Below are 25,541 nucleotides of genomic sequence, written 5' to 3' on the forward strand. Positions count from 1 at the left end.
TGCTGTATGATTGTTCCAGCAGTTGTCATTCATTTGGAGGTTAGGAGTACACACTGCAGAGTAAGGCTGACGAAATCATTGAATGTTCGTGGGAATATAACCAAAAATACTAGTTAAGATAATTAATCAGTTTAAGTACCATACATTCTAGTCCAGTGGATCTTTCCATCAATGAAATGTAATAAATCCTGCCCATGTTTCAAATTAAAAGCCTAGAAAAAGACAAATATAGTTTTGGTTTTATGTAGGTGTTGGGTGGATTGGGAGCATGTCTTAGATTAACTGTTAAACGTTTTAACGATCTATTGACCTTTTTTTCTTTTTTTGTTGCCTGTTGAGGATATTTCTTCATTACCAATATTCATTTAACTGTCCTGTTTATTTATTCAGCTGCCTCTAGTCATCCATCTGACCGTGACCTACCTGCCCAACTCTACGCACTTTCAATAGGCCCTTTTTACAGCAGCCATGTTGGCATGTCATTGTAGGGTACACACGAGTGTAATTAATCACCTGTCACAACGGCTGCTGTGAAAAGGGCCTACAGGAAGCGACAGGAGGTGAACGTTAGATGCTAGAACGTACTGATGCTAAGCCAAGTCGTGAAAGATAGCCTGGCTATTATTGCAGTACGTATTTGTTCAGTTCTCAGCAGGGTTAGCGTCACTTTCATTCTTCTCCCGAGCCTCTCCTTTCAGACAAAAGGCTGTAAGCGAACTCCTCTCCTTCAACACAATCTCGGTGGTGGAGATAGAGCTGTGGGTGGTGCTGCGGCGTCGGGCCAGCTCCGCCAGATCCTCAGCCAGGACACTCTCCATCACCGCACCCAGAGAATGTCGGATCTTCTTGCACAGGTCAGGGCAGCTGAACACGTACAAAATGGGGTTAAGGACACTGTTAAGGAAGCCGACAGTTGCGGAAATTGGGAGGGCCTGGCCTGCAAGCCTCTGGGCAGGATGACCCGTGGGAGCGATCACCTCCATGATGATGAAGAAGTGGTACGGAGCCCAGCAGAGGACGAAGCTCACCACCACGGCCACCACGAGCCGAACAAAACGGAAAGGGCGCCGGTAGCCTCTGCGCGCCACGCCGATATTCACTGCAACGTAGCTGAGGATGATGATCAGGAGAGGGATCAGGAAGGACAGAAAGAGCTTCATGAAGGCAAAGGCCTCTTTGCGCTGCTTACATAAAGATCCCAGGTCAAACGGTTCAGTAGGGAGGAATTGAGCATAATTGTAGTAACACTGGATCTTGCCGTTAGGTTGAACAATGGTGTCACGGAATACGTAGAAGGGGATGGTGAAGACCACAGCCAATGCCCAGATCACGCCACATATCCTCCCCGCTAGTTGGACGTTCCTGTGGTTCTGGGCCCAGACAGGTCTCAGCACCACCAGGCAGCGGTCCATAGAAATGGCCGCCAGCAGGAAGCCACTGACAAACATGTTGAGAAAGAAGATGGAGGAATGGATGCGGCAGAAGGTTGTGCCCATGTTCCAGGTGTTGCCGCGGGCCATGTAGAGGGTGAAGAAGGGCAGGGAGGCAGTGGCCAGCAGGTCTGAGGCTGCGAGGTTCAGGATCCAGATGCTGATGACAGAGCGGCGGACATGGAAGCCCACTACCCCCAGGATGAAGAGGTTCTCCAGGATTCCGATGGAGGAGAACGAGCCGTGGAGGAAAATGGTGAACACGCTCAAAGGGCTCATCTTGTCTGTTTGGTTTGATGGGTGATAAATGCTGATATTTGCCCTCGGGCCGACAGGACAATGCACCATCTTGGAGGGCAGAAGTCTTAATGTCGAACTTTAACTTGGCCTTTTGCTTCACACTGATGCGATCTACAACAGAGATTAGAACATGATCAATGAATGTCCAATTAAGGGCTCAGAGGGAATACTTTGATTTATTTTTTCTCTACGCCCATTAAGATATTTAGATCATTCTATAACAATAACTAGTTTTAATTCATGCTAAACAGATTAATGCTCATTACATGACACATTTGTGTTCTACCCACCCTGTGTCTTTGCAGTCTTATCTTTCACATTTCCCACATCCTCTCTATAGTTTAGTTTGGTGTCACTTTTAGACTAGCTGATCATGCTACACACTAGGTCAAATATCTCTGCATTTGAATACTTTCATCGTACAGTAATAGACTCAAGAGGCTCACATGATTTCTGATGAAACACAATGCACGCGCGTGCCATTAAAGCTGAGGCCTTCACATTTTAAATAAAAAGTGTCATTCTGAAAAAGGTATCACTTGTTTTCAGCCCAGAGTGAAGCAATTTTATCTCAGCCATTTGTGGTCACCTCTCAGTTGCAAACTCTGCCGAAGCAAAGACACACAAGGAATGAAATGCTGTGTCATGTCTTCATAATCAAAAGCATTTCAGTCATTTCCAGTGCACATTTAATTTGTAAGCAATTTGTAAGAAAATAAATGACACAAGTGGAATAATCTCATTGGGAGATTCTTACACTTGTAACATGCGCATACCCCCTTGTGCTAAGCACACAGACCTTCTCCTGGGAAATAAATCATGCCTCACCTTGTCCTCTGTCCCTGGCAGGTCTGAAGAGATCCTTTCAGGCTCTGTTTCTGTACCCAACGGTGCCCAGCCCTCGCCTCATTGGGCGTGTGAGTACAACACAGAAATAGGAAGTCACAAACCTCCAAAAGAACAAGTAGAGCTGAGTGTCACACAAACCTAATTTGACTCTACCTTGAGTCAGGCCTCATATATATATATAAACGCAACTTGGTAAATGGAAATTAATGATTCATCAACTATGATTTTTCTTTAAATATTTTATGAAAAATATTTTTCTTTGTTCTATCCTTTTCTCAGTTTTCTATGTATTTGGTTTATTTCTTGTACTGCTGTAACAGAGAGCTTTGAAGTTCCTACTCTGAGCCGTATATACGCTTACCCTCCACAAGGCGCGTCATAATTTGTACTATATATATATATATATTAATATACAGACATATATATATACACACATATTTTCATATATATATATATAAACTCATATACTGTATACACACACATATATATATTTATATATATATATGTGTATATATATATATATTTATATATATGTGTGTGTGTATATATATATATGTACATATATATACATATATATATACACACACATATATATACATATATACACATATATATATATACATAAATATATATTCCTATATATGTATATATAAATACATATACAGTATATATATTCATATATATATATGTATATATAAATAGATTTATATACACATATATACATATATATATAATACAGTTGTATGTATTTTGTTCTAATACTATTTAATCCCACATGAAGCTAAGCATTGTCTGTGTGAATGCATTTTCTCAGAACTTATCTTATTTACACAATCAGGATAATGTCAACATAATTATGAGGTGTAATTTGTAAAGGTGTTTTCAAACTCAAATGACTTTGTATATACAATCCACTGGGAAAAATACTTGTGTTTGGATAGCAGCATACTAATTGCACATGACTGCACCAGTTGATAATGCAGAAAATTCCAAATTTTAGAAAAATTGGTGAATGCGACAAGTTCTCCTAAATCACTGATAACTCGTCACTATAGAAGTATTTTTGTCTTGGTAATTGCACCAAAAAAAAAATAATTATAATAATGCTTTTACTTAGTATGCAAGGTTTGTTCATGATTTATGGAGGTGCTTCACTCCAGTAAGCACAGGAGAGAATCACTCTTGTATAACTTCTGAGAGATATGGACCCATATTTGCTTTTCTTCCCCACTATGATGATATCAATGGCTGTGGTGTGTCAGCACAGAGCAAATACGACCCTCACTTTCATTGTGTTCTGGGCTACACTGACACCTGCTGGCTCACTGGGGTTCTGATACAGTCACCGTTCTCACACTTTTAATGATACACCTCTTTTGTTCTCTTATTCTGAGCTGACATTTTTTTAAATTGATATGATGAAGAAGTGATGCAGCAAAAGATAAAGTGTCGAGCACTTACTTCTGCTTTTTGCCTCTCGGCTTTGTGTATTGTCTGTGTGTGTGTGTGTGTGTGTGTGTGTGTGTGTGTGTGTGTGTGTGTGTGTGTGTGTGTGTGTGTGTTCAGTTCAGTCACAAGCCAAAACCACGAAACTGTTTGTTTTGGGCCATATAGAGATATATATAAGCAGAGTCATCACAGCAGAGGAAGACATTGTTTGTTAAATGTAGTGAAAAAAGGTCTAAAACACTGCGTAAACCCCATGCTGTGTCTCAGGGGGATTTACAAAGACTTTTAAGATACCAATCTATCTTTAGTAACCGTGATCATTGTAGTTTACACAAGTCTCTACTCTGGATTTCTTTGTGTCAAATAACGGATTTTACAGAACTTCTGTTGGTTGTTTTAAGCATCGAATAAACATATTCTTTTTTGATCTGCTGCTCTGTTGTGAACTGTCAGGTCACTGTTCTCTAAACCTTTCTGTAACGTTCAGTAAATATGGATAAGCATCATTTCATCTGGAACAAACTCACAGACAATATCTTATCTAAAAAATGCTTCTATCCACCTCTCATTCACAACTTGACCCCTCACCAACAACTGCTCTGTAATTTTCATTATGCTTTTTAATCTGTTATTATTTTACTGTTAAAATCTTATTCATGTGTGTCTTGTTATACTGCCTATGTGTTTTCTTAAAGCCAATTTTTTTCAGTCTAATATATTGAATTATTGTTGAAAAAGTGCTTTTTAGATCAACTTACCCCTTTTAAGAGAAGAAGAAGAAAAAAGTTATTCTGTTACGTTCAAATATAGGAAAACATGTATGCATGTACAAAAGTAGGCAGACGGCACAAAGACATCAAAGCCACAAAACGTGTGTCAAAATTCAAATGAAGAAAACCGCTGAGAGCGCTCTAGAAAGATGTGGGGTTAATAGGGTCAACGGGACAATTATAATAGCTGTCGGAAATATCTTCTCACTTCCTTTAGTCGGAGTACTGACACCCACAAAATGTGTGCCGGCTGGGTCACTTGCAGACATTTTTCCACTGACGGCGTAGCTGTTGTCTTCGACCCCTTTACTCAAAGCGCCATCGCACTGGGCGGCTCGGAATGCCAGAGATGTTCCAGTTGTATGTGCTCGTGGTTCCTCTCTTTGGAGCATGTAAGTCACAAACAATATTCTTTCTCTGTGCTGAAAAAAATAAGCTTTTCTACTTGATGTGTCATCGATTTCTTTGTTTCTCTGCGTTTTCAGATGGCGCTCTGCTCTACGCTGAGCCCGGACACGATGTGACTCTACGGTGTTTCTGTGTCTCCAGGGCCAACAATCTGTGTTGGTACAAGCAGGTGGCGGGGGAGCAACCTCAGATCGTCTCCTCGGTCTACAAGCATCTACCGGCCAGCAACAGCTTCTACAACCAGTTTAAAGGCAACAAGCGCTTTTCAGTTCACACCGGGGAAGGGTTCTACCACCTGAACATTTCCAATGTCCGGGCCTGGGATTCAGCGATGTACTACTGCGGATATACCAGCGTTGCAGTCACCGAATTTGATAATGGAACATTTTTGGTTTTGAAAGGTATATTTCGTTCTAGATTCAGGACACACAGAACTCTCTTTCCCCATTTGATTTGTCCATTTCATAACCCTTTCTATACTCGTGTGTTTCTCAGAGTCCAGCCGCAGGTCTTTCCTCCAGCAGCCGGCGTCCGACTCCGCGAAGCCAGGAGGCTCCGTGACTCTGAACTGCACCGTGCACGCTGGAACCAGTGGCGCAGGGCACAGTGTGTACTGGTTCAAAAAGGAGGATTCAAGAAACTCCCACTTGGGAATTATGTACATCCACAGCAGCAGCAGTCAGTGTGCACAGAGCCTGGAGCCTCCCGCACAGAGCTGTGTGCACAGCTTATCGAAAAGGAACGTGAGCCAGTCGGATGCCGGGATGTATTACTGTGCCGTGGCGACATGTGAAGAGATACTGTTCGGCAACGGGACGAGACTGGAGGTTGGAGGTGAGCAAAGTTTAGAGGGAGAAACAAAATCTAAATGAAAGCCACTTCTTTCTTTCTTTTTCTTCTTTGCGTGTCTACATTGCTTTTTCTTGTCTTCTCAGGGCAACCGGGTGACACTTTTCCTCTCTTGATGCAATGCTCGGTCGCAGCTCTGCTTGTGTCTGGTGTCTTGAACATCGTGCTTGTGGGCATCCTCTGCAAAATGTCCAGGAGGAAACATCTCCGTTCTCAAGGTGCAATTCATTCCTATTTAGCGGAGAAGACGTCTTCGAAGTCTTTCTACCTGTTTCAATGGGGATAAAAGGAAGGATTTGATTCACACACGTTTCTGAACCACATGTTCTGACTGTATCTCACCATGCAGACAGTTTGGGTTATATTTGGATGTTTCTGTCTCTACATTCATTTGTGGAGTTGACAGCATTTGAAAAGTCTAAATCTAAATATTATTTGATATAACTAAATGATAACTTATTATTAATGTCAAGGGTACTTTTAAATCATCATGGTGATGACTATAAAATCTGATTTTTTTTTTTTTTTTACTATAGCACTGAACCCCCCTTTGAGTGTCCCAGAAGACACCTCAGACAGTCAGGTTCGCTCAAAAATCTTTCCAATACGAGCTGTATTATTATTTTTTTAGACACATCCCATTTCTAAATAAGTTTAGCACCTGTTATTAATAGTAACAACTCTTATTTCCTGCAGAATGAGGATTTTGATGCGTTGAACTACGTAGCTCTGGACTTCGAGAAGAGGCAAGGCAAGAGCAGGAGGCACAGGAGCCCAGAGGAGGAGACCATTTACACTGGAGTTAGACGGTCAGACATGAAGTGACCACACTTTCTACACCACACACCGACTCCTGTAATTTCAGTTCTTATTAAAATATTTTATTCAAAAAGGTGCTAAATATGAAATAGCATCCGGCCCTGCGTGCTTTATAGTGCATGTTACTGTATGTATCATGATTCACTGGCTAGCTAATCGCTCTGCACTGCACAGGCTGTTATAGCCGATAACGCCGTCGCTATGGCGCCCATTCTCCGTCTCCCCGCAGCACCAAGATCAGCTTTCAGGTTTTAAACTTCCTTTTATTTGTGCACAAGCTTTAACCAAGTTAAAACAGAAATAGCTATGTATGTTATATAATCTCTTCTTAAAGGCAGTGGTTTCTACATCTTACACTTGAAATCAATGATATTTGCTTTGTGATGACCTCGTGCAGCATTCACCAATATGAAAATATGTATTCATTAAATGTATTCATTTATTTTCATTCCTAGAAAGTCCTCCGTCCTCATGTACCCTGCGTGTGTTTACTGTAAATCTTCCTGCTGTGATCACGGCTACCGTGACTTTCAGTGGTTTAACCCTCTTCCACATTTCTGAAGGTGGCTTTAAGGTATTCCTAATATTAAGTATTGATCTTCAATGAAGGCTACTCATGAGAGATAGATGGGTCAAAAGAATGTGGGTTAAAATAAATAAAAACACTGGATTTTACATTTCACAGAATGTAATTCTGCTGATATGGCCAGGAACGTTTTTTTAGAGGACATTATCCTAACTCTTCTTTTAGAGGACATTATCCTAACTCTTCTTTTAGAGGACAATATCCTAACTCTTCTTTTAGAGGACATTATCCTAACTCTTCTTTTAGAGGACATTATCCTAACTCTTCTTTTAGAGGACAATATCCTAACTTTCTTCTTTTAGAGGACATTATCCTAACTCTTCTTTTAGAGGACAATATCCTAACTTTTCTTTTAGAGGACATTATCCTAACTCTTCTTTTAGAGGACATTATCCTAACTCTTCTTTTAGAGGACAATATTCTAACTCTCTTCTTTTAGAGGACATAATCCTAACTCTTCTTTTAGAGGACATTATCCTAACTCTTCTTTTAGAGGACATTATCCTAACTCTTCTTTTAGAGGACAATATTCTAACTCTCTTCTTTTAGAGGACATTATCCTAACTCTTCTTTTAGAGGACAATATCCTAACGCTCTTCTCTCAGAGGACATTATCCTAACTCTCTTCTTTTAGAGGACATCATCCTAACTCTTCTTTTAGAGGACATTATCCTAACTCTCTTCTTTTAGAGGACATCATCCTAACTCTTCTTTTAGAGGACATTATCCTAACTCTCTTCTCTCAGAGGACATTATCATAACTCTCTTCTCTCAGAGGACATTATCTTAGTAGCTCTCCTCTTGGTAAGTAAACCGAGCGCCCCTTTAAATTCAGCATCAGTTCTTGCTTTGTTGGGTGCATTTAAGCTGCCGGTCGGTAGAGAGCAGCAGTCAACCGACACTCACATAAGTGGTTCATCATGATGCTTGTACTGTTTTACCTTTTTTAAATGATCAACACATTTTGCTGAACTCATCACACACCAGTAACACGTTGCCATGGCCACCAGATGGGAAATATGCGTTATTTAAAGTGGACACACCGCAGAGTGCATGAGAACATCTCAGAGACACTTGTTAGAGTGATGTGTTTGGAGGTGTTGTTGTGGTTGACTGACGGAGAGTGAATATCTCACCTCCGCCCTTTATTTTTCTGCATTTTTTTTATTTTGTTAAAGCACCTGAACACCGGCAGTACCATGACAACAACATACCATGTCACTAAAGTAATTAGAAATGCTCAGTTTGATGTGTTAGTCAAAATATACATTTATTTTGAAATTGTAGAATTTCAGCTTTGAGAAGGTCAGCTTTTAATCATCTTAAATACAAGATCATTTATTAAACATACATGTATCATTGACACGAAAGTCCTTCTCTCATCCCCAATCAAGTTGAGAAATATGTAATAAAGCTTTGGTGTTTTGTTCAACTTTGAATGTAATCTTCTCAAACACTCAAAGCCAGTGATGTCTTTACAAGTCCCGCAGTCGACTTCTAAGAAAAGAAAAGAAACCTCTCAGCTCTGAGATCCCGCTCTGGTCAAGCTCGCACGTATCGAGTTCAAACCTGTGGTTTTGTCGCCCCCCTCCCCTCCTCACAGGATGTCTTTGTGGTCTTATGTGTGATGCTGTTTGTTTGTCCCAGTCGCTTCACAATAACGCCTCCGCTCGTTCACTTTTCCATCTCATGCATATAGTTATGAACTTGCATGTGAATTAACAGGTTAAAAGCCACAAATAGAATACATAATGTCACACTTAACAAACACACTTTTTTTAAGAGACATTGATACAGTACTTTGAGCTGTGAGGGAGGAGACAAGGTTTTTTGGGGGCCGAGCGTTATTTTAATTCTAGCTAAAGGTTTCCTTAAAGTTCTTGTATATCTTTGGGTGTAAAAAGAGACACGTTGAAGTTGTAAATAGTAAAATGACACCAAAAAGATCGTATTTGTTCTTTGTGTTTTACAGGGCAGAAGTGCAAAAGAAGCCCCTAACTGACCTGATTTACTTCTTAATGCCAAAAGCTCAGTGAAAACAAAACGTTTCTCTGCCGCTTAAGATGGTGCTCTGACCTATTTTCAACACTCATGACGAAAACCTCAAGCATAAAATGTACCGTATCCTGTTGACACGGGGCAACAGAGCAGTGTCCACATGGTGCAAAACCACAGTCAAGATGCTCCATCACTGGTGTCTGAAGAGCGATAACTGTTGAAGGGAGATGAGATTGATGTTGTATTCACTCCATATACAGTAGGAAGAAGCCTGGAGACCGCATGATGTCTAGAATTTGATTTCTGAAAAATCTAACTTGATTTAAAGTAGCACATGCACTGTTGTATAGTAGTTTGAAATCACACGTGGTTTCAATGTGGGACAGTCTAGTGATGGAAAAGAAATGTGGTAAAAAATATATATTTATATTTCCAAATACAGCAGCCAAATGCTTTTTAACTTCTCATCGTTGGTGGTCTAACTCACATTCTTATCACTTTGCACGACTCAGGAAGTAGCTCCGGCTCTCGGCTCTTGGTCAGTCGGGACTCATCGTGTCAACAACCGTAAAGCTTTCACCGCAGTTTTGCTCAAGCATGTCCAGACCACAAACATCACAAGACGTATCGAGTCAGACGCAGTAGCCTTCCTCTGCTTGTTTAAGTCCATAGCAGAAGTCGTAGCTTTATTGTCATTATGGTGGGTTATATTTCATGAGTTTTCTTCTGAGAATTGCAATTCAATTTCGTCGTACTGAAACCAACATCTGTCTGTATGAAATGGTATGGTCTCGGAAATGGTTACAAAAGTTTGTATGTGATTAGTAGGCATGATGAATCATAAAGATACATCTTATTCATTACTTTATCGCACGTTACATTCGTAAGATCACCTTCCTCAGCGTGTAATGTGACAAGCTAAATATAATGTACGTGTAACGGATGAGGTATGGACCCACGAGCAGCACGACGGACACAGAATCGTTGTGCAAGGCTTTTTTAGAGCATGCAGAGATCTCAACAGAAAAACAGTCTCGGCTCCACTAATGTAATAAAAAAGGCAGACAGAGACTGGAGGGAGCTGAGGCTAATCTCGTGGTAAGGGAAGAAGGCCATGGCGGTTTACCGGGACAGAGGCAAGGTGGAAGAGTCCAAACAGGCAGGGCGGGCAACGGGAAACCAATGATGGAGATACGCTGTATATGGCTCTGGTAACTGCAGTGACCTGTCAATCACAGTAAACCCGCCCATCATGCTGTATCTAAGAAGACTTGAAAGCAGCAATTGAAAACATAAACTCATGTTTATTGAGGTAAATCAAGTGAGAAAAAGCGTCATTTTCACATTTTTACAATCAGACTTATTTTTGTAACCAGAGGAGTTGCCCCCTGATGGCCATTAGAAAGAATGCAAGTTCAAGACACTTCTGCATTGGCTTCACTCCGGAGGTTGAGAAGGAAACTCTAGTGCACTTTCTCTATGGGCCCATGGATGTAGAAGATCCCGGTACTTTTCAACTGGGAAGTCAAACATGTTTGGCTTCATGCGCAACTGAGCAACTTCTATAGGAATGAACAAGGCCCCGCCTCCAATGCTGTATCCAGCTCTCTTTATACATTGACGGGTGCAACCACTGCTAATGTTAGAAAGCTAGGCTAACTAGCCAGCTAGCTTCCACTCTCTGAGTGCAATGAAAACGTTACATCACAATTGCTGCTCCCAACTAGTAAATCAAACATGTGTATTGGAAAAGGGGAAGGCATGTTTTGAATCAACAATCACCGGCTATATATAGGTCTATGATGTGCTCCACTGTATTGATGTTGATGGTGTCTCCTACAAATGTCAGTCCTCAACACTAAGCTGCAATATAGCTTTGAGATACTACCTATGTTCTCCTTTTTATCCGAGATGCACTTGGCATTGACAGCTAACCATGGCATACAACATAACAACTTCTGAAATTTTTTTTAAAGTACACAAGAGCAGCAATTGCAACACTGAATCAGACGCAATTCACAACTAGAAACACTAGAAGAGGACGGAAAAAAAAAAATGATTTATGTCAGTTTTCATATGTGGTTTCTTCTAAACTGCAGACCACTAATGATGTGTACACACGTAATCCTATCTGTAATCGTATAAGCACATTTAGGTCGACCAAAGTGAAGAAAATAAAATCCTGCCTTAGCACTGAATATTGTGGAGAACAAACACTGACGTGCACAACGCCTCAACCCAAAAACAAAAGGTCCTTTCCATGATACACAAAGATGTTGTCACGACTTCTGTCCTCCAACCATGATGTGACCAAAGAGACTTAATCAACCTAAATTACACCTCTGGTCTCCTAAACAGATTCATATTTAGCAGAGCGACAAATAGCAGGACTCTAAGTGAAACCAGTCAGCTTAGCCAATCACAAACAGCCTTCGTCTCCTTTAAGGGTTGGCTGCGTCGGTCAAAACACAAGAGACAGACTGCAGAGCTTCAGCAACGATGGCACTTTGCTTTTTTCTTCTGCTTCTCAGTCAAATCTGTGAGTATTTTAAACCTTTTTTATATATGCATGGCTATAATTTGAAGAGAGAGAGATAAGGGTTTTAAAGGCTATACTATAATTATGCATTTCTCCTATGCAGGTCAGGTGCCAGCTGTGAGCAAGACCTCAGGTGTATCTCAGGACAGTGGGATCATAACAGCTAACGTTGGGCAGGATGTGACTTTAAAGTGCATTTGTTACGATTATTCTGCCACTTATCTCTCTTGGTACAAGCAAAAAATGGGAGGCAAACCTATCATTATATCAACTGGGATGCAAAACGCAGAGGTGGACATCTCCCCTGCGTATAAAGAGAGGTTTCGCATCTTGAAAAAAGAAGAAGGCTCAAACCATCTCGTAATCAAAGATCTTTTCCTCTCGGATTCAGCGACATATTACTGTGGGACTTTAGAATTCCACACAATTGAATTTGGACAGGGAGCTTTCCTACATGTCAAAGCATCATCGTCCAACATTGGCGCTGTTGTCCATCAGCCAGCGTTGGAGCGCCTTCGGACGGGAGACTCTTTGAATTTGATGTGTACAATAGGGTCTGCTGGAGCATGTGCGGGGGAGAAGAACCTCTACTGGATCAGACCTGGTGCTGCTCAGCCTTCAATCATGCATCACAAGACAATTTGTGACCATCCCCCCGACGATGAGTCTCACATGAAAAATTGCACTTCATACCTCTCTTTGAAGACTGTGAGCTCCCCCGATGCCGGGGTGTACTACTGCGCTCTGGCCTCGTGTGGGGAGATAGTGTTTGGCAATGGAACGAGAGTGGAGATTGCAGGTAGGTGATAAAAGCTGATGATTGTTTGTACCATCCTGCTCATGTCTAAAACAGCATATCTATCAATATAAACAAATGAAAAGGATATGACATGTTTACTCTTCACTGCATGTTAGGAGGTTCTTTTCTCCTGGTGTATTGCCTGAGTGCAGCATTGGCCGTTTTCATTGCCGTGCTGCTTGTCTTGGCTTTCGTCGCGTACAAGTTGAAAACAAAGTCTTGCGCCGTCTGCAAAGGTAAGACCTTCAGAATAAAAGTATTCGACTTTTCGGTATCGATCCGGCTCGATGATTCATGTCTTGATTTTCAGGAACCGTTTCTCATCTGCCGTGTTCTGAAGCTTCTGACGTCATGGTAGGTGCACGATCAAATAAATGTACACCCATCGAATCACTGCAGAAGATTATGACCGCTATTTTCATGTGTTATTCTTGTACTAGATGTCTCACGTATAGTTTTGTTATTTTCTCATTACCAGAACCAAGATGCAGACATCTATTATGCTGCGCTGAGTCTGAACAGAACAAGTGAACGACGGCGTACCGGGCACACCGAGGAGAGCGTTTGTGTATACGCCAGAGTAAAGAGTAGAAAACAGTAGGCTTTGCCTTGACAACCAATTATCTGTCCGTCCTGTCAATCACTTGCAAGAAAGCAACCCTTTATGTGACTAAATGTACAGCTTAAAATAATGTTGAAAGAAAATAAAAGATGTTTTGAATGCAATTTGTGCCTCGGTCACATGGCTCTTCCTCCGTACATAAAGTTTAATACTGGATACAGACAGAGCACGCTCGTGAAAATCCCCTACGGTCTGTTAAGATCTTCTTTTGGCAGATACGTATGTTGCACCTTTCAATCTCTCACCGTTTATCGCTCACACCTGTGGTGAAGGCGGATGGAACTACAGCATAAGTTTCCATTGGTGGAAACACGAGTCCTAGCAGAGCACGAACACAGGAAGACCGGGCCGTAGCCTTCAGGCCACACAGCCTTTCATCTCACAGACCTTTGTGAAACAGGCATCATGTCTTAGATGCTGTGCAAAATTAGAAATAAAGTTTACATACCGATAACTCCCAACAGTCCAGATGTATGTCTTAGCTCACTGGTCTGAGTGAACCAGCAAAAAAAAAAAAGGCTAAATAACCACATTTTTCTTCACTATTAACAACAGAGACTACTATTAGAATAATGTTCTGTCTCCTAGTTGCACTACATATCTTCCTTGTAATTTCATCTATACCAGCGCTAAGAAATGTAAAAACAAACTATCAGGAGATCAGAGGTCAATGTTAAGTTGCTAAAATGCGTCTTTTATAACATTCTAACTGAAAACACCCCTTTCGGTGTGCATGTATGTTTTAATTATCATAGTGAGAGGGAGTTAACGCATGTGGGAAACACTTGTCTTCTATTGCTCCTCTTCACAACTAATTCCAACCACAACCATTTTTTACAACGTTATCTTAAAGGGACAGTGTGTAGGACTTGGTGGCATCTAGCGTGTGTGGTAGCAGATTGCAACCAACTGAATACCCCTCTGCTCAGCCTTGAATACTTGACTTTAACTGTTGTGCCCCCAGCACAGGAGCAAAGATGGCGGCTGAAGGTACCACAGTGTTGCATTTAGAGTCGTCTCTGACTGACCAATCAAACACAGTAGAGGACATATAGAGATATCAATGAGATGAGCCCTACGATGTTTGCGTTGTATGTGTCATGTCCGCTCCTAGGGTGAAGACGTGACATTGAAATGTTTCTATGAAGATTATCAATAGGGCTTTGAACAGAAACCACGGCAGATTCTTTAACGTCACAAAAATGCCACTCTGAATGGTGGATTAAGAATGATGCTTAGAAGTAGAAACCTCTTCTGGTAAAAAACACTCTGCACTCAGTTACTTACTTCTGCATAAGTGGCTTATGATACGTGTATGAATATGCAGACAGTGCTATTTTCCATGTCCCAGCTTTGGTCCACCAGCCAGGAAGTTCTGTGACTCTGAACTGTACAGTTCACACTGGGACCTGTGATGGACAACTACTGTTTGGAGACGGGACCAAGCTGGAATATGAGACTTAGTAAAACTAGCAAATTCTGTCTGTTAAATGGTGACGGATACTTTCTGATCAGATTTAGCTCCTGTTTTTCACTGTGTTTCTTGAGTGGAGCTTCATCATTCACCACCATCCTGGTTGTTCCCCTGGCTTCAGCAGCACACATTGTGTACAAGACAAACAAGTTATTCTATGCAGGAAAGAACCTAAAATGTAGTCCATTTTAAAGAAGGCTTTTGTTATTTTATTTCATAACTCGCAACCTGGATCCTTAGCTCCGAATGCAGAGGTTCTCTTATTTTGTCCACTCCTTGAAATATAAACAGGACACCTGTGTGACAGTCTCAACAACAACAACATTTTATAATGAATTAGACCGGACAGATGTAAGTGATGCTGATACTATACCAGTCATGAGACATTAACCAATATGGCAATTCCCTATTTCATGTCTTATTCCCCCGGGTTGCCAGGACGCAGACAACCTCCTTTATGCTGCTTTTATGAAGGAGCAAGGCCAACAGATCAACAAGACAGAGAGTTGCCACCTGAGTGAATGTCTGTACTCCAGTGTAAGGCACAGCTGGATATGTTTCATTAGTCTGTTACTACAGGTGGCATTTTGTCAGATTTCCCCTCTGTATGATGTAAAGATTGACCTTGCAAAGCGACAGTTAAACACATTCCTTTACCGTCTCCTTGATGTGATCAAGGTGTCATTTTTCCACTCTCGCCTTCACTTGTAGCACCTCTAACTCTTCAGAAACATGAACTTTATTAAAAATGAACTTTTGCATAAGGCACAAACTAATGTGTGAATAACCATCCCGAGTGTTTTTATGTCTACGTTATTTTTTACAGGTTGTTGCCGATTGCACACCAGACACCCAGAGATGTGAGGATCTTTTTTTAGCCCCGGTGTGGTCGGCAGTCAAAAACAATTTCTCGATACATTTGGTCGCATACTTCTCGAAGACCCTCTGCTCTCGTTGTCTTTGTGGCTTCAAACAGGAAGTGTGCTGTGTTTTCATGCACAGCAGCGACACAGTACAACTCTAAAGCCCAGGCTATTTCCACTAACTTACATATTAATGTGTAAACATATTCTATTATGATTAATCAAAGTCAGTCTGGTATTTCCAACAGATAGACAGCTGTGCTAACACATAAGTATTCCATCTACTGATGTATCAACCAAGGTTATGACATGTGTGTTTTTGGAAGGAGCTGATGTTGCAGAAAACATCAAGTTACTGTTACCAGCAATACAAAAAAGAAATATATGCATATATAATTAAAATTGCTGATGTAATATGGACATATCCCTGTTATATATTTCACTATACATTACTGGCTAGTAGAGGTATTATTTTAACAATAACTTACTGAATCATTTTCACAGTAAATTGCTGTAAAATAACAGCAGTGTATTCAGACCCTTACAGTAGTTATGCCAGTATATTAGTGTGATTTGGCGGTATGCTCCCGTAGAATGTGTTTTACTGTAAAATTCTAAATATGGTCTTACTTTGTAAAATGTTACAGTTAAAGGTCTAATAATGGAAATTATTACGAAATATTACAGCTAAATCTCGTGCAATACTGGCAATAATTTACGGTGCACCATCACCTTCCTTCTTTCAGTTAATCTTTTACCAAATGTTCCAACCTCCGGCTGTGCCACACACTGTCAGTGTATGGCCCATGGGGGAAAATGTATGCATAGAATGTTTGACTAAAATATAATATAGACACAACATTGTGTCATCACAAATGCTGGTGCTTTTTTTAAACAGATGATTTCTTTAAAAAAAAGAAAAATTACTGAAGTAAACTAAAGTGTTGCATAACCTGAAACTACCCGATTGAGTTTTTTTTCAATAAAACCCTTACAGAACATCCACTAAGTAACTATTACGTGTCACAGTTAAAATACATGCCATTGCCCACATTCATGATTGCATGTAGAACTGAACATGTGTTTATTGTTTATTGTTTACAAATCAGGATTACGTGTTACTTCTCATCGGCCAATCAGACAACGCCTTCTCTTCTTAAAGAGTGGAGAACGTCGTGAGATGCTTTCATTCAACTTGGACTTGTGAACACGATGACATCTTCGAGGTTCGCTCTGTACCTGACTTATCTATTCCTGGGAACCACAGGTCAGTCGGCTGTTGTGAATGTATTCGCATACTTCTATATTTAATATGATTACAAACGTTGCATGCAGGCATAAACAAATATCATTGAATTAAATGTGCTCCTCCTGGATCTCTCTTGTCTTCAGCTCAGATGACCACTGTGGGATCGTTCATACATGTGATTCAAGACAGTGGTTTTTATTCGGCAGATGTTGGCGACAGCTTGACTTTGCAATGTTCCTACAAAGGTATCGCAGTGATCTTTTACTGGTACAAACAAACTTTGGGACAGAAACCAATGCTGGTATCCACACTCCATAAACATAAAAAAAATGGCACCTTTCATAACGAATTCAAGAAAAATCCTCGTTTCACACTCGACACAGAAAACGGTAAAAACCACTTGACACTCTCTGATTTACACATTTCAGACTCGGCTACTTACTACTGTGCAGGTTATCATATGTATGATTTTGAATTTGTAGAGGGCGCTACTGTCAGTGTAAAGGGTTCAGGTTTGAGCGTCCCAGTTCTGGTCCATCAGTCAGCATCTGAGACCATCCAGCCAGGAGGCTCTGTGACTCTGAACTGTACAGTTCACACTGGGACCTGTGATGGGCAACACAGTGTGTACTGGTTCAAAGACTCTGAAGAGTCTCATCCAGGACTCATTTACACCCACGGAGACAGGAACGATCAATGTGAGAGGAAACCCAGCACACAAACACACACCTGTTTCTACAACCTGCCGATGACTCTGTCTGATGCTGGGACCTACTACTGTGCTGTTGCCTCGTGTGGACGCGTGCTGTTTGGAGACGGGACCAAGCTGGACTTTGAGGGTGAGTAACACTCTAGCTCATCAGATGAATAGTTGGGTTTTTTTTGTAAAGAAAATGTCAGACTTAGAGTGCATTAACATTTCATATACACCGTAGTTGTCATTATTGCTTCCTCGATGTTCTACAGCTCGGTAATGTCTCCTATCATCTTGATCTGCAGAGGAAGTCTCCTCTTTTGTCTTGGTGTATTTCTTGAGTGGAGCTCTGGCATTCTCCACCATCCTGAGTTTCTTACTGGCATACGCAGCTTTTACAATGAACAACAGAAACCGCTGCCAATGTACAGGTAGGCTCACTGTCCTTTGTAACTTTTGATAGTGTGTATTCATGCACTTGATAGTGGTGCGGCGACTATTTCAGGTTGATACAAAGAATGAAGTCAACCTAATCAAGACAAGAGTTACAATACATGTATTCCACCATACTGATTACCACATACCATGGGGATATATTTATGGTTTCTAGTCATCACTTTGACAACACAAATATTACCTATTGAGGCTGTGAGATGATTGAAGGAGACTTTAGACTGTTAAATGGTGCTGGTGTTACGGTATAAAATGGTTTTAGTTTGGGTCTTTATCAATTCATTTGAGTATTACACATAAAATCAATTTGGTATTTTTTTTTCTTTGCCAGAATCAAGACCTTCAGCTACCTTGACTCTAAATGCAGTGGTGAGTTCTTTTCAAGTATTTCACCACTATAATATATAGTATATAATATAATATAATATATATACAACAATATATATATATGTCTGGTCTTGTCCACTACCTGAACTTACCTAGTCATATCTTAAATTGTGAATCTTTGGTTCTTGGTTCAACCGCATGAATTTCCAACCAGAACGGAGAAGTGTCATTGCATCATATACGTGTTGCTGTTATCGTGTTTATGTGTGTATCATATAAGTGATGTGTATTGATAGGTTCATTCTAAATTATATTTTGATGACCAGGGTTACCAAGATTCCGACAACCTCCATTACGTCGCTTTAAGGGGACACAAGGTCAACAGATCAACAAGACAGAGGGAGGACACAACAAGTGAATGTGTGTACTCCAGTGTAAGGCCATAGAGCTGGGAATATTTCATGTCTATGTCATTTCTGTTCAAGAGGAATGTGTCTATCAAGCTATACAATGTCTATTATTCTGAGATAGGATCCTTTTACTTGCAGTAAACTAATAAAACAAGTGCTTTCAAGAGCTCAACAGGTGGAGCTTCATTATTGAGAGTGTGTCCACGACCACAGAAGCTGGCCACACCCCTCTATTTATTGCCCTCAAATGCCGGGGAGACGCTTTGTCCTCGTTATGTTTCAATTCCTTTCATTTAAACCTTGCCGCTGGTACAGGGGGCACACAGGAAGATGAGCTTAAGTCTTTGGGCAGCACGTTAGCAGATAAAATGTATGCATTCACATGCTGGTTTAATAACTGGGTTTGTCGTGGAAGTTTTTTGTTATTCACATGTGATTTCTTGCTCACCCAGACAAAAAGATGCATTTGTCCATTTGGTCCCGAGTTTAAACTAGAGGAGGGAATTACTTTACAATAATGAGTGAGAGAAAGATAGTGCTGGAGGGAGTGCACAGGAGCAGAGAAAGTACATTTATGTATAACTGGCCCATCTGAGTGGTTCCAAAAAGCAACACAAATTCAATAAGGTAGGTAATATGGTCATATTTAGAGTGCTTTTAACATACTGTTAACATTCAGAACTCTGCAAGCCTATGCAAACAACAGGCATGAATTATATGGACGTGACTTCTTCTGTACTACATGTTCAGGATAAGAAGTGTTGGCCGTTTCATAGCAGCGTGGAAACAAGACTGAAAACAGACAAAGCCAGAGACGTAAGGATCCTCTTTTAGCCTCTGTGTGGTCGGCAGTCAAAGATTAACCCTCAATATACTTCGGTCTCGTTGTCTTTTTGGTTTCAGACAGGAAGTCTCTGCATTGCATTCATACACAGCAGCCACACAGTACAACTCTAATCCTCTGACTATTTTAGTAGATTGTATCAATAAAAAAATCGTAGACAAAAGGCATGACTAGGTTTTGATCAAATAATAACTGGTAATATACACATTCCAACTCTGTATATTGGCATAGATGCAGTCAAGTATGACATTGTTTTTATCTGTATATTTTAGGGGGCAGTGTAACTATCGATTGGCTAAGGGAGTGGCACTTTGCTGGAAGACTAAACTGCTCATCATGGATTTGCACAACATTTGGTGCAGACATTTATGGTCCCCAGAAGCTGAATTCTACTGTTCTGACTTTGGTTATCCCCGGTGTTTATGTCTACCACCACCTTCAGGTTCGCATTTGGGGGTTGTGAGCAAAATTGTATTGGATGGATTGACATGAAATTTGGAGTGCCAAATCATATTCCCCACAGGATGAATTGTAATCACTTTGATGGCCCCTCAACCGTTCCTTTAACACAGTTATCGGGTCGCTTTTTTGAAAATAATTTTTTACTCAAGGGTTCAATTTATGACCAAATTACTTCTAAACCAATGACATTCCCAAACTATAGTTTGGGTGAGAAAGAGCTAAAATAAAATTGTTTTTAGCTCCCAGCGTCACTGTTCCTACAGCCTAGTAACCCTAATAGGTCATTGTTTGGTAAAGGCTTATTGAACACTAACACTTTTTACAAATGTGTGGACATCACCGGGTATGACAGGGAATACATCCTTACAAAGATCTAGTGATACAATACAAAGTTTTAAATACCAAGTCTTTTACTTTACTACTTTTTAACACTATTATAAGGGGAAATGTCTGAAAATGCATTGTGTCTTTGACTATTGGTTCTCAAATCCCTCTAAAAGTACCGGTCAACATGTTAGAGCAAGTTATTTCTGTTCTTAGGTATTTTATACATCATTCTAGCCCCCTTGCCACGTGACACACGTTCACTCAATAGGATATTCAGTATCACTTCTTGTTAGCCAATCAAACGCAGTCCTCTCTCTAAGAGTAGAGAACGTTTGGAGGTTCTCCACATTCATGAAGACATTTGGATCACGATGACATCTCTGAACTTTGTTTCGTATCTGACCTTTCTTTGCTTGTGGAGCATAGGTAAGCTGGAGGATTTTTGGATCAAATCATTATAAAACTTATATATGCATTAATTGTACTCTTTTTGGTGTCTTTTCTATTCAGCTCCGACAACTACTGACAACTTGTCTGTGCGTCAAGAAAGTGGTTTTGTATCAGCTCGTGTTGGTGACAGCGTGACATTACGTTGTTTCTATGAAGGCGACATCTCAGCTTTGTTTTTCTGGTACAAACAAACTCTGGGAATGAAACCAAGGCTCATCTCCACCTTATTTAAATATGTTTATATAAGTTTTAGTGATGAATTTCAAAACAATCCAAACGTTACACTGGAAACTAATAACAAGAGCAATCACTTGACAATCTCAAATCTGCGCATTTTAGATTCTGCTACTTACTTCTGCGTGAGTCACTATAAATACAAGACGATATTTTGCGAGGGCACCACTGTCAGTGTAAAGGGTTCAGGTTTGAACGTCCCAGTTCTGGTCCATCAGTCAGCATCTGAGACCATCCAGCCAGGAGGCTCTGTGACTCTGAACTGTACAGTTCACACTGGGACCTGTGATGGGCAACACAGTGTTTACTGGTTCAAAGACTCTGAAGAGTCTCATCCAGGACTCATTTACACCCACGGAGGAAGGAATGATCAATGTGAGAGGAAACCCATCACACAAACACACACCTGTTCCTACAACCTGCCGATGAAGAGCCTGAATCTGTCTGATGCTGGGACCTACTACTGTGCTGTTGCCTCGTGTGGACGCGTGCTGTTTGGAGACAGGACCGATTTAGTGGGTAAGTGATGTAAAATTCTAGCATAGACATCATTAGGACTATTCCCGTATATTCCAAATATTGACGCAGAGATAACAGCTAAAAGGCAAAAAAGAGTCCAACAGTACCATGGCACAATCTTGATGCGTATACCTTTGATTAGATTGTGTTTTTAATTGTGACAAAAATACCTACTGAACTTGTCAGGGCTCTCTGGTGGACCAACTTGGTAATAGAGACACCATTTCTCAATTTCTAGACCGAGTTTGGAATCCGACATATACACCGATACTGATAAATATGCAATAAGTTATCGGACGATGTTTTAATCGAGCTCTACTGAAAGGTTTGTAATATCTCATGCTGGCTGGCCCTCCCTCTGCAGATAAGGTGGACTCTCGTGTGTATTTCCTGAGTGCCGCTTTGGCGTTCACCACCATCCTGGTTGTTTTACTGGCTTTCTCAGTGTACAAGATGAGGAAGAGAAACAGCTGCCAATGCACAGGTAATGAGGAATGTCTTCATCCACTGAAGATGGTTTTGAAATAATGAGCTTTTTCTGTTTCACAACAGAGTCTCAAAGAGTTTCAGCTTCCACCGCAACAAACGTAGAGGTGACTATTATCTATTTTAAATAACTGTTCAATCCTGCCACATTTAAACATTGCAACAATTAATTTTGATTCATTGTCTTACCAGGGTTACCGAGATGCAGACAACCTCCATTATACTGCTGTGAGGTATTACAGGGCCAACGGATCAAGAAGACAGAGAGACAACATCGAGGATCAATGTGTTTACTCCAGTGTAAAGCAGTAGAGTCGGACATGATTCATTTGCATAGATGTATTTATTTGTGAGATGTCTTTACACCATTTGTGCTGAAGATATTTGTTAAAACAATACAAGTTGTGTCACCATTTCATATACAAAATACGTTGGAAAAAGCCTTGGGTGGCAGTGATCTACAGTAATTCCGCTATCACTATACCTGTTGTATCGGCCTCTCACGAGATGAGCATGTTGACCATGTGCACATATGTTTGTTAAAGCATCACAGATATCAGCAACATATTTTTCTCCAATCTGTTCTGAGAAATACTGTATGCCTTAAGACCTCTCTGTACAAGCAGGGGCGTGACGAATAAACAACATGAAAACGAGAAATTCTCAGCTGCAAATATTAGATATGTAGGGCTTTTAATGTGAAAGGTAAGAATGGAGGGAGTGGATCTGGTCCATTATCAAGGTTGAAAGAGTTATAGTCTCAATTCCAATGTCCCCCCTTAAGCCTCAAACACTGAACCCTCGGGGACTTACTGATGTCACCTGTTAAATGATTGAGGGACTGTAAGGGCTTGAAATGGGGTATTTATTTTATACTTTTTAGTCCAGACTCATTCTTCACGAGATGAGGTCATTTTGAATAATTTTCTTGTTTTTTGTAAAAAACTGTTTCAATAAAAAAAACAAAATGTTTGATAAATAAATCTGTGGAATATAATCTCTGCTTGCATTCCTCTGATTTCATGTGTTTTCATGTTCCGTCTTTAATCCCTAATGTTGTTGTGTAAATGTAATATTACATATTCTTTGTATATCTCTCTTGTGGTTTACAGTCCAAAGATGAGATCTATGTATGCTTTGAGAAGGCCGGACATGTTTGCGAACCTGCGCTCTCTTAGTTATTGTGTCTGTGTGGTTATGAGCAGGATGTCTTCACATTGTATTTTGTCTCTTAATGTTTTTTTCCACTACTCTGAAGCAATAAGATCACAAGATCAAGCAAATCGCTGCACTGAGACTGCTGCACGCATCTGGCGAGCTCTACCTGCGAGTTAGTTGCGTGTGACAATTTTTTTTGTGGATTTTTTTTGCTACAGTGTTAGCAAAATATGCTAGTTCAGGGGTATCCATTTAAAATCCAACAGGGCCCATTTAGAGAAAATGTCCTCATTCAAAGGTCTGGAACATCACAATAATGTCTAACTTGAGCGATGATTTAGTCCCATATATATTAAAGTGGCCTGGCAGTTGTATTAACGTCTGTATGTAGTGAACAACTGACTTCTAAAGAAAGTACATTTTAATATCTCAACAATATTTATTGTCAGTTTTCATATTGAACTGGATGAATTGTAAATAATACATACTCTATTAAGTACACTGTGGTGTAGTGGCTTGCAAAGTCGCCTCCCAGGGGCCGGGGGCCGGTTATCTGTGTGGGGGGGTCCTTCTGTGTGGAGTTTGTGTGTTGTCCCCATAGCTGCGCGGGTTCCCTCCGGCTTCCCTCCGGCTTCCTTCCTTCCTCTATATGTGTGCCCTGCGACCTGTCCACAGTGAACCCTGCCTCCGCCACCCAATGTCATCTGGGGTCGGCTCCAGCGCCCCTTGTGACCCTTAATAGGATAAGTGGTTTGGATATTAGAAAGGAGAGGTTCAGCCTCATTCCCCTCTCTGTTTACAGCATTGTTGTTCAGTGAATTAATGGGTTATTATAATGTATCAATCATATTGGGCCCTTATTATTGGGTTAGGTTATTATATTTGGTTTATTATCTGTCATCTCGGATGTGAGTGGGTCCGTTTGCTTAAAAGACTTGTGCTTTGTTGCGTGGTGGAGCGTCACATTGCCGCTTTGAATAAAGGCCACGGCCTCTGAATACATGAGACCTCACTCGGTTGTGACTGTATTACTGACTGAAAACTCACGGTGAAGAAAGAGATGACGCTAGAAGGCTTTGAAGAGTAGCTTTGAGGACGTGCAACAATAGTTATGCATGGCAAAGCGTTTCTTTTTGGCACTGCTGCTGCAGAATGCAGAACAGAATGAAGCATTAATGAGACTTTTTAATGCTTCAGCCCTGTATCTCTGTCAGTGCAGCAGCTGTGGTGTTCAGCAGGATGTCGATGTGGTTGCACTGCACGCCCCTTTAGCCAAAGACCACTCAAATATCCAACAACAGTGGAGTGCTTATGAAGTCAAAAGCTAATACCAATAATACTAAAGCTAACAAAACTACTGATAGGAATTCTTAGAAGAAGAAGAAGAAGAATAAGATGAAGAAGAAGTTCAGTAAGGAAGACACTCTTAACACTCTTGTTCATTCATAAGCAGCCTCTTAGTGCAGGGATTACTCCATCAGCTGATTGGGGGCGTGTGCGATGAATGAACCAATTGGAGGCAGTGCCGTTCTGTAAGCCAATCACAGCGTTGTTGGCAAACTTTTAAAATAGATTCTTCTCTCTGCTGCTGTCTGTTGTCATTTCAGCTCAAACCGATGCGACCCTCCTCCACCCCATGGGCTGGACTCCATGGGCAGATTCTGCCTTCACAGATATCAGCATCACGACCCCTTGCTTATCCTAATTCAGTCCAATCGCCAAAGACATTGCACCATTTCAATATGCAATTGTAATACATTATTGTTAAACTCTAAATAACAGTCTCTCCTGATTGAAATACTATTTTGTGTACTACTTACAACATAAACAATGGATAGTTGCACTGGGCATTTTGAAACATCAGAATAGCATAAGCTGACATTTAAAACAAATTTTATTTTGATTCATGAGAATTAAAAAAATATGATCTGAGCTCGTATGCAGGTGATAATAAGTCTTTTAAACTTCAGTACAGCAGAATTCTGCAAAACCATAATATTCAGAGTTGACTACTCGGTCTACTCGGCTCATTTTACAAATACTCACATTACTATTGCTGATGTGTTTGTTTTTGTTGGTGTTTTTTTACAAATACATTCTCAAAACTAAATGTGTCTATATCAGCTCATAATTCAATTCAATTTATGTTGTATACCCCAACATCCCAAATTTG

The 25,541-nt window shown here is 40.6% G+C and overlaps 5 protein-coding genes across 7 annotated transcripts; 4 read left to right on the forward strand and 1 right to left on the reverse strand.

Annotated features, from left to right (window-relative positions):
- Window positions 1-571: 571 nt before the first annotated feature.
- On the reverse strand, window positions 572-1,837 carry LOC117747856 (prostaglandin D2 receptor 2-like). Its single transcript, XM_034557353.1, has one exon. The coding sequence runs from the start codon at window positions 1,776-1,778 to the stop codon at window positions 642-644; it is 1,137 nt and encodes a 378-aa protein (XP_034413244.1). The 5' UTR covers window positions 1,779-1,837; the 3' UTR covers window positions 572-641.
- Window positions 1,838-5,081: 3,244 nt separating this feature from the next.
- Window positions 5,082-6,966, forward strand: LOC117747796. Its single transcript, XM_034557270.1, has 6 exons — window positions 5,082-5,190; window positions 5,284-5,608; window positions 5,697-6,040; window positions 6,142-6,273; window positions 6,592-6,638; window positions 6,752-6,966. Exons 1-6 carry the CDS (start codon window positions 5,139-5,141, stop codon window positions 6,878-6,880), a joined length of 1,029 nt encoding a protein of 342 aa, XP_034413161.1. The 5' UTR covers window positions 5,082-5,138; the 3' UTR covers window positions 6,881-6,966.
- Window positions 6,967-11,924: 4,958 nt separating this feature from the next.
- Window positions 11,925-13,493, forward strand: LOC117747776. Its single transcript, XM_034557224.1, has 5 exons — window positions 11,925-11,997; window positions 12,101-12,796; window positions 12,913-13,032; window positions 13,107-13,150; window positions 13,275-13,493. The coding sequence occupies exons 1-5, from the start codon at window positions 11,958-11,960 to the stop codon at window positions 13,395-13,397; spliced, it is 1,023 nt and encodes a 340-aa protein (XP_034413115.1). The 5' UTR covers window positions 11,925-11,957; the 3' UTR covers window positions 13,398-13,493.
- Window positions 13,494-16,961: 3,468 nt separating this feature from the next.
- Window positions 16,962-19,034, forward strand: LOC117747961. Of its 3 annotated transcripts, XM_034557507.1 has the most exons (6): window positions 16,962-17,022; window positions 17,148-17,393; window positions 17,487-17,843; window positions 18,004-18,129; window positions 18,483-18,520; window positions 18,805-19,034. In XM_034557507.1, exons 1-6 carry the CDS (start codon window positions 16,968-16,970, stop codon window positions 18,922-18,924), a joined length of 942 nt encoding a protein of 313 aa, XP_034413398.1. In that variant the 5' UTR covers window positions 16,962-16,967; the 3' UTR covers window positions 18,925-19,034. The 3 variants fall into 3 exon arrangements, with proteins under 3 accessions (XP_034413398.1, XP_034413395.1, XP_034413397.1); XM_034557504.1 differs by having other exon boundaries at window positions 17,148-17,843; XM_034557506.1 differs by having other exon boundaries at window positions 16,968-17,022; window positions 17,211-17,843.
- A 1,858-nt stretch (window positions 19,035-20,892) lies between these two features.
- Window positions 20,893-22,819, forward strand: LOC117747962 (immunoglobulin kappa light chain-like). Its single transcript, XM_034557508.1, has 5 exons — window positions 20,893-20,947; window positions 21,032-21,724; window positions 22,089-22,208; window positions 22,277-22,317; window positions 22,403-22,819. The coding sequence occupies exons 1-5, from the start codon at window positions 20,893-20,895 to the stop codon at window positions 22,520-22,522; spliced, it is 1,029 nt and encodes a 342-aa protein (XP_034413399.1). The 3' UTR covers window positions 22,523-22,819.
- Window positions 22,820-25,541: the final 2,722 nt, after the last annotated feature.

This window comes from Cyclopterus lumpus, chromosome 18 (genome assembly GCF_009769545.1).
Source record: "Cyclopterus lumpus isolate fCycLum1 chromosome 18, fCycLum1.pri, whole genome shotgun sequence".
NCBI lineage: Eukaryota > Metazoa > Chordata > Actinopteri > Perciformes > Cyclopteridae > Cyclopterus > Cyclopterus lumpus.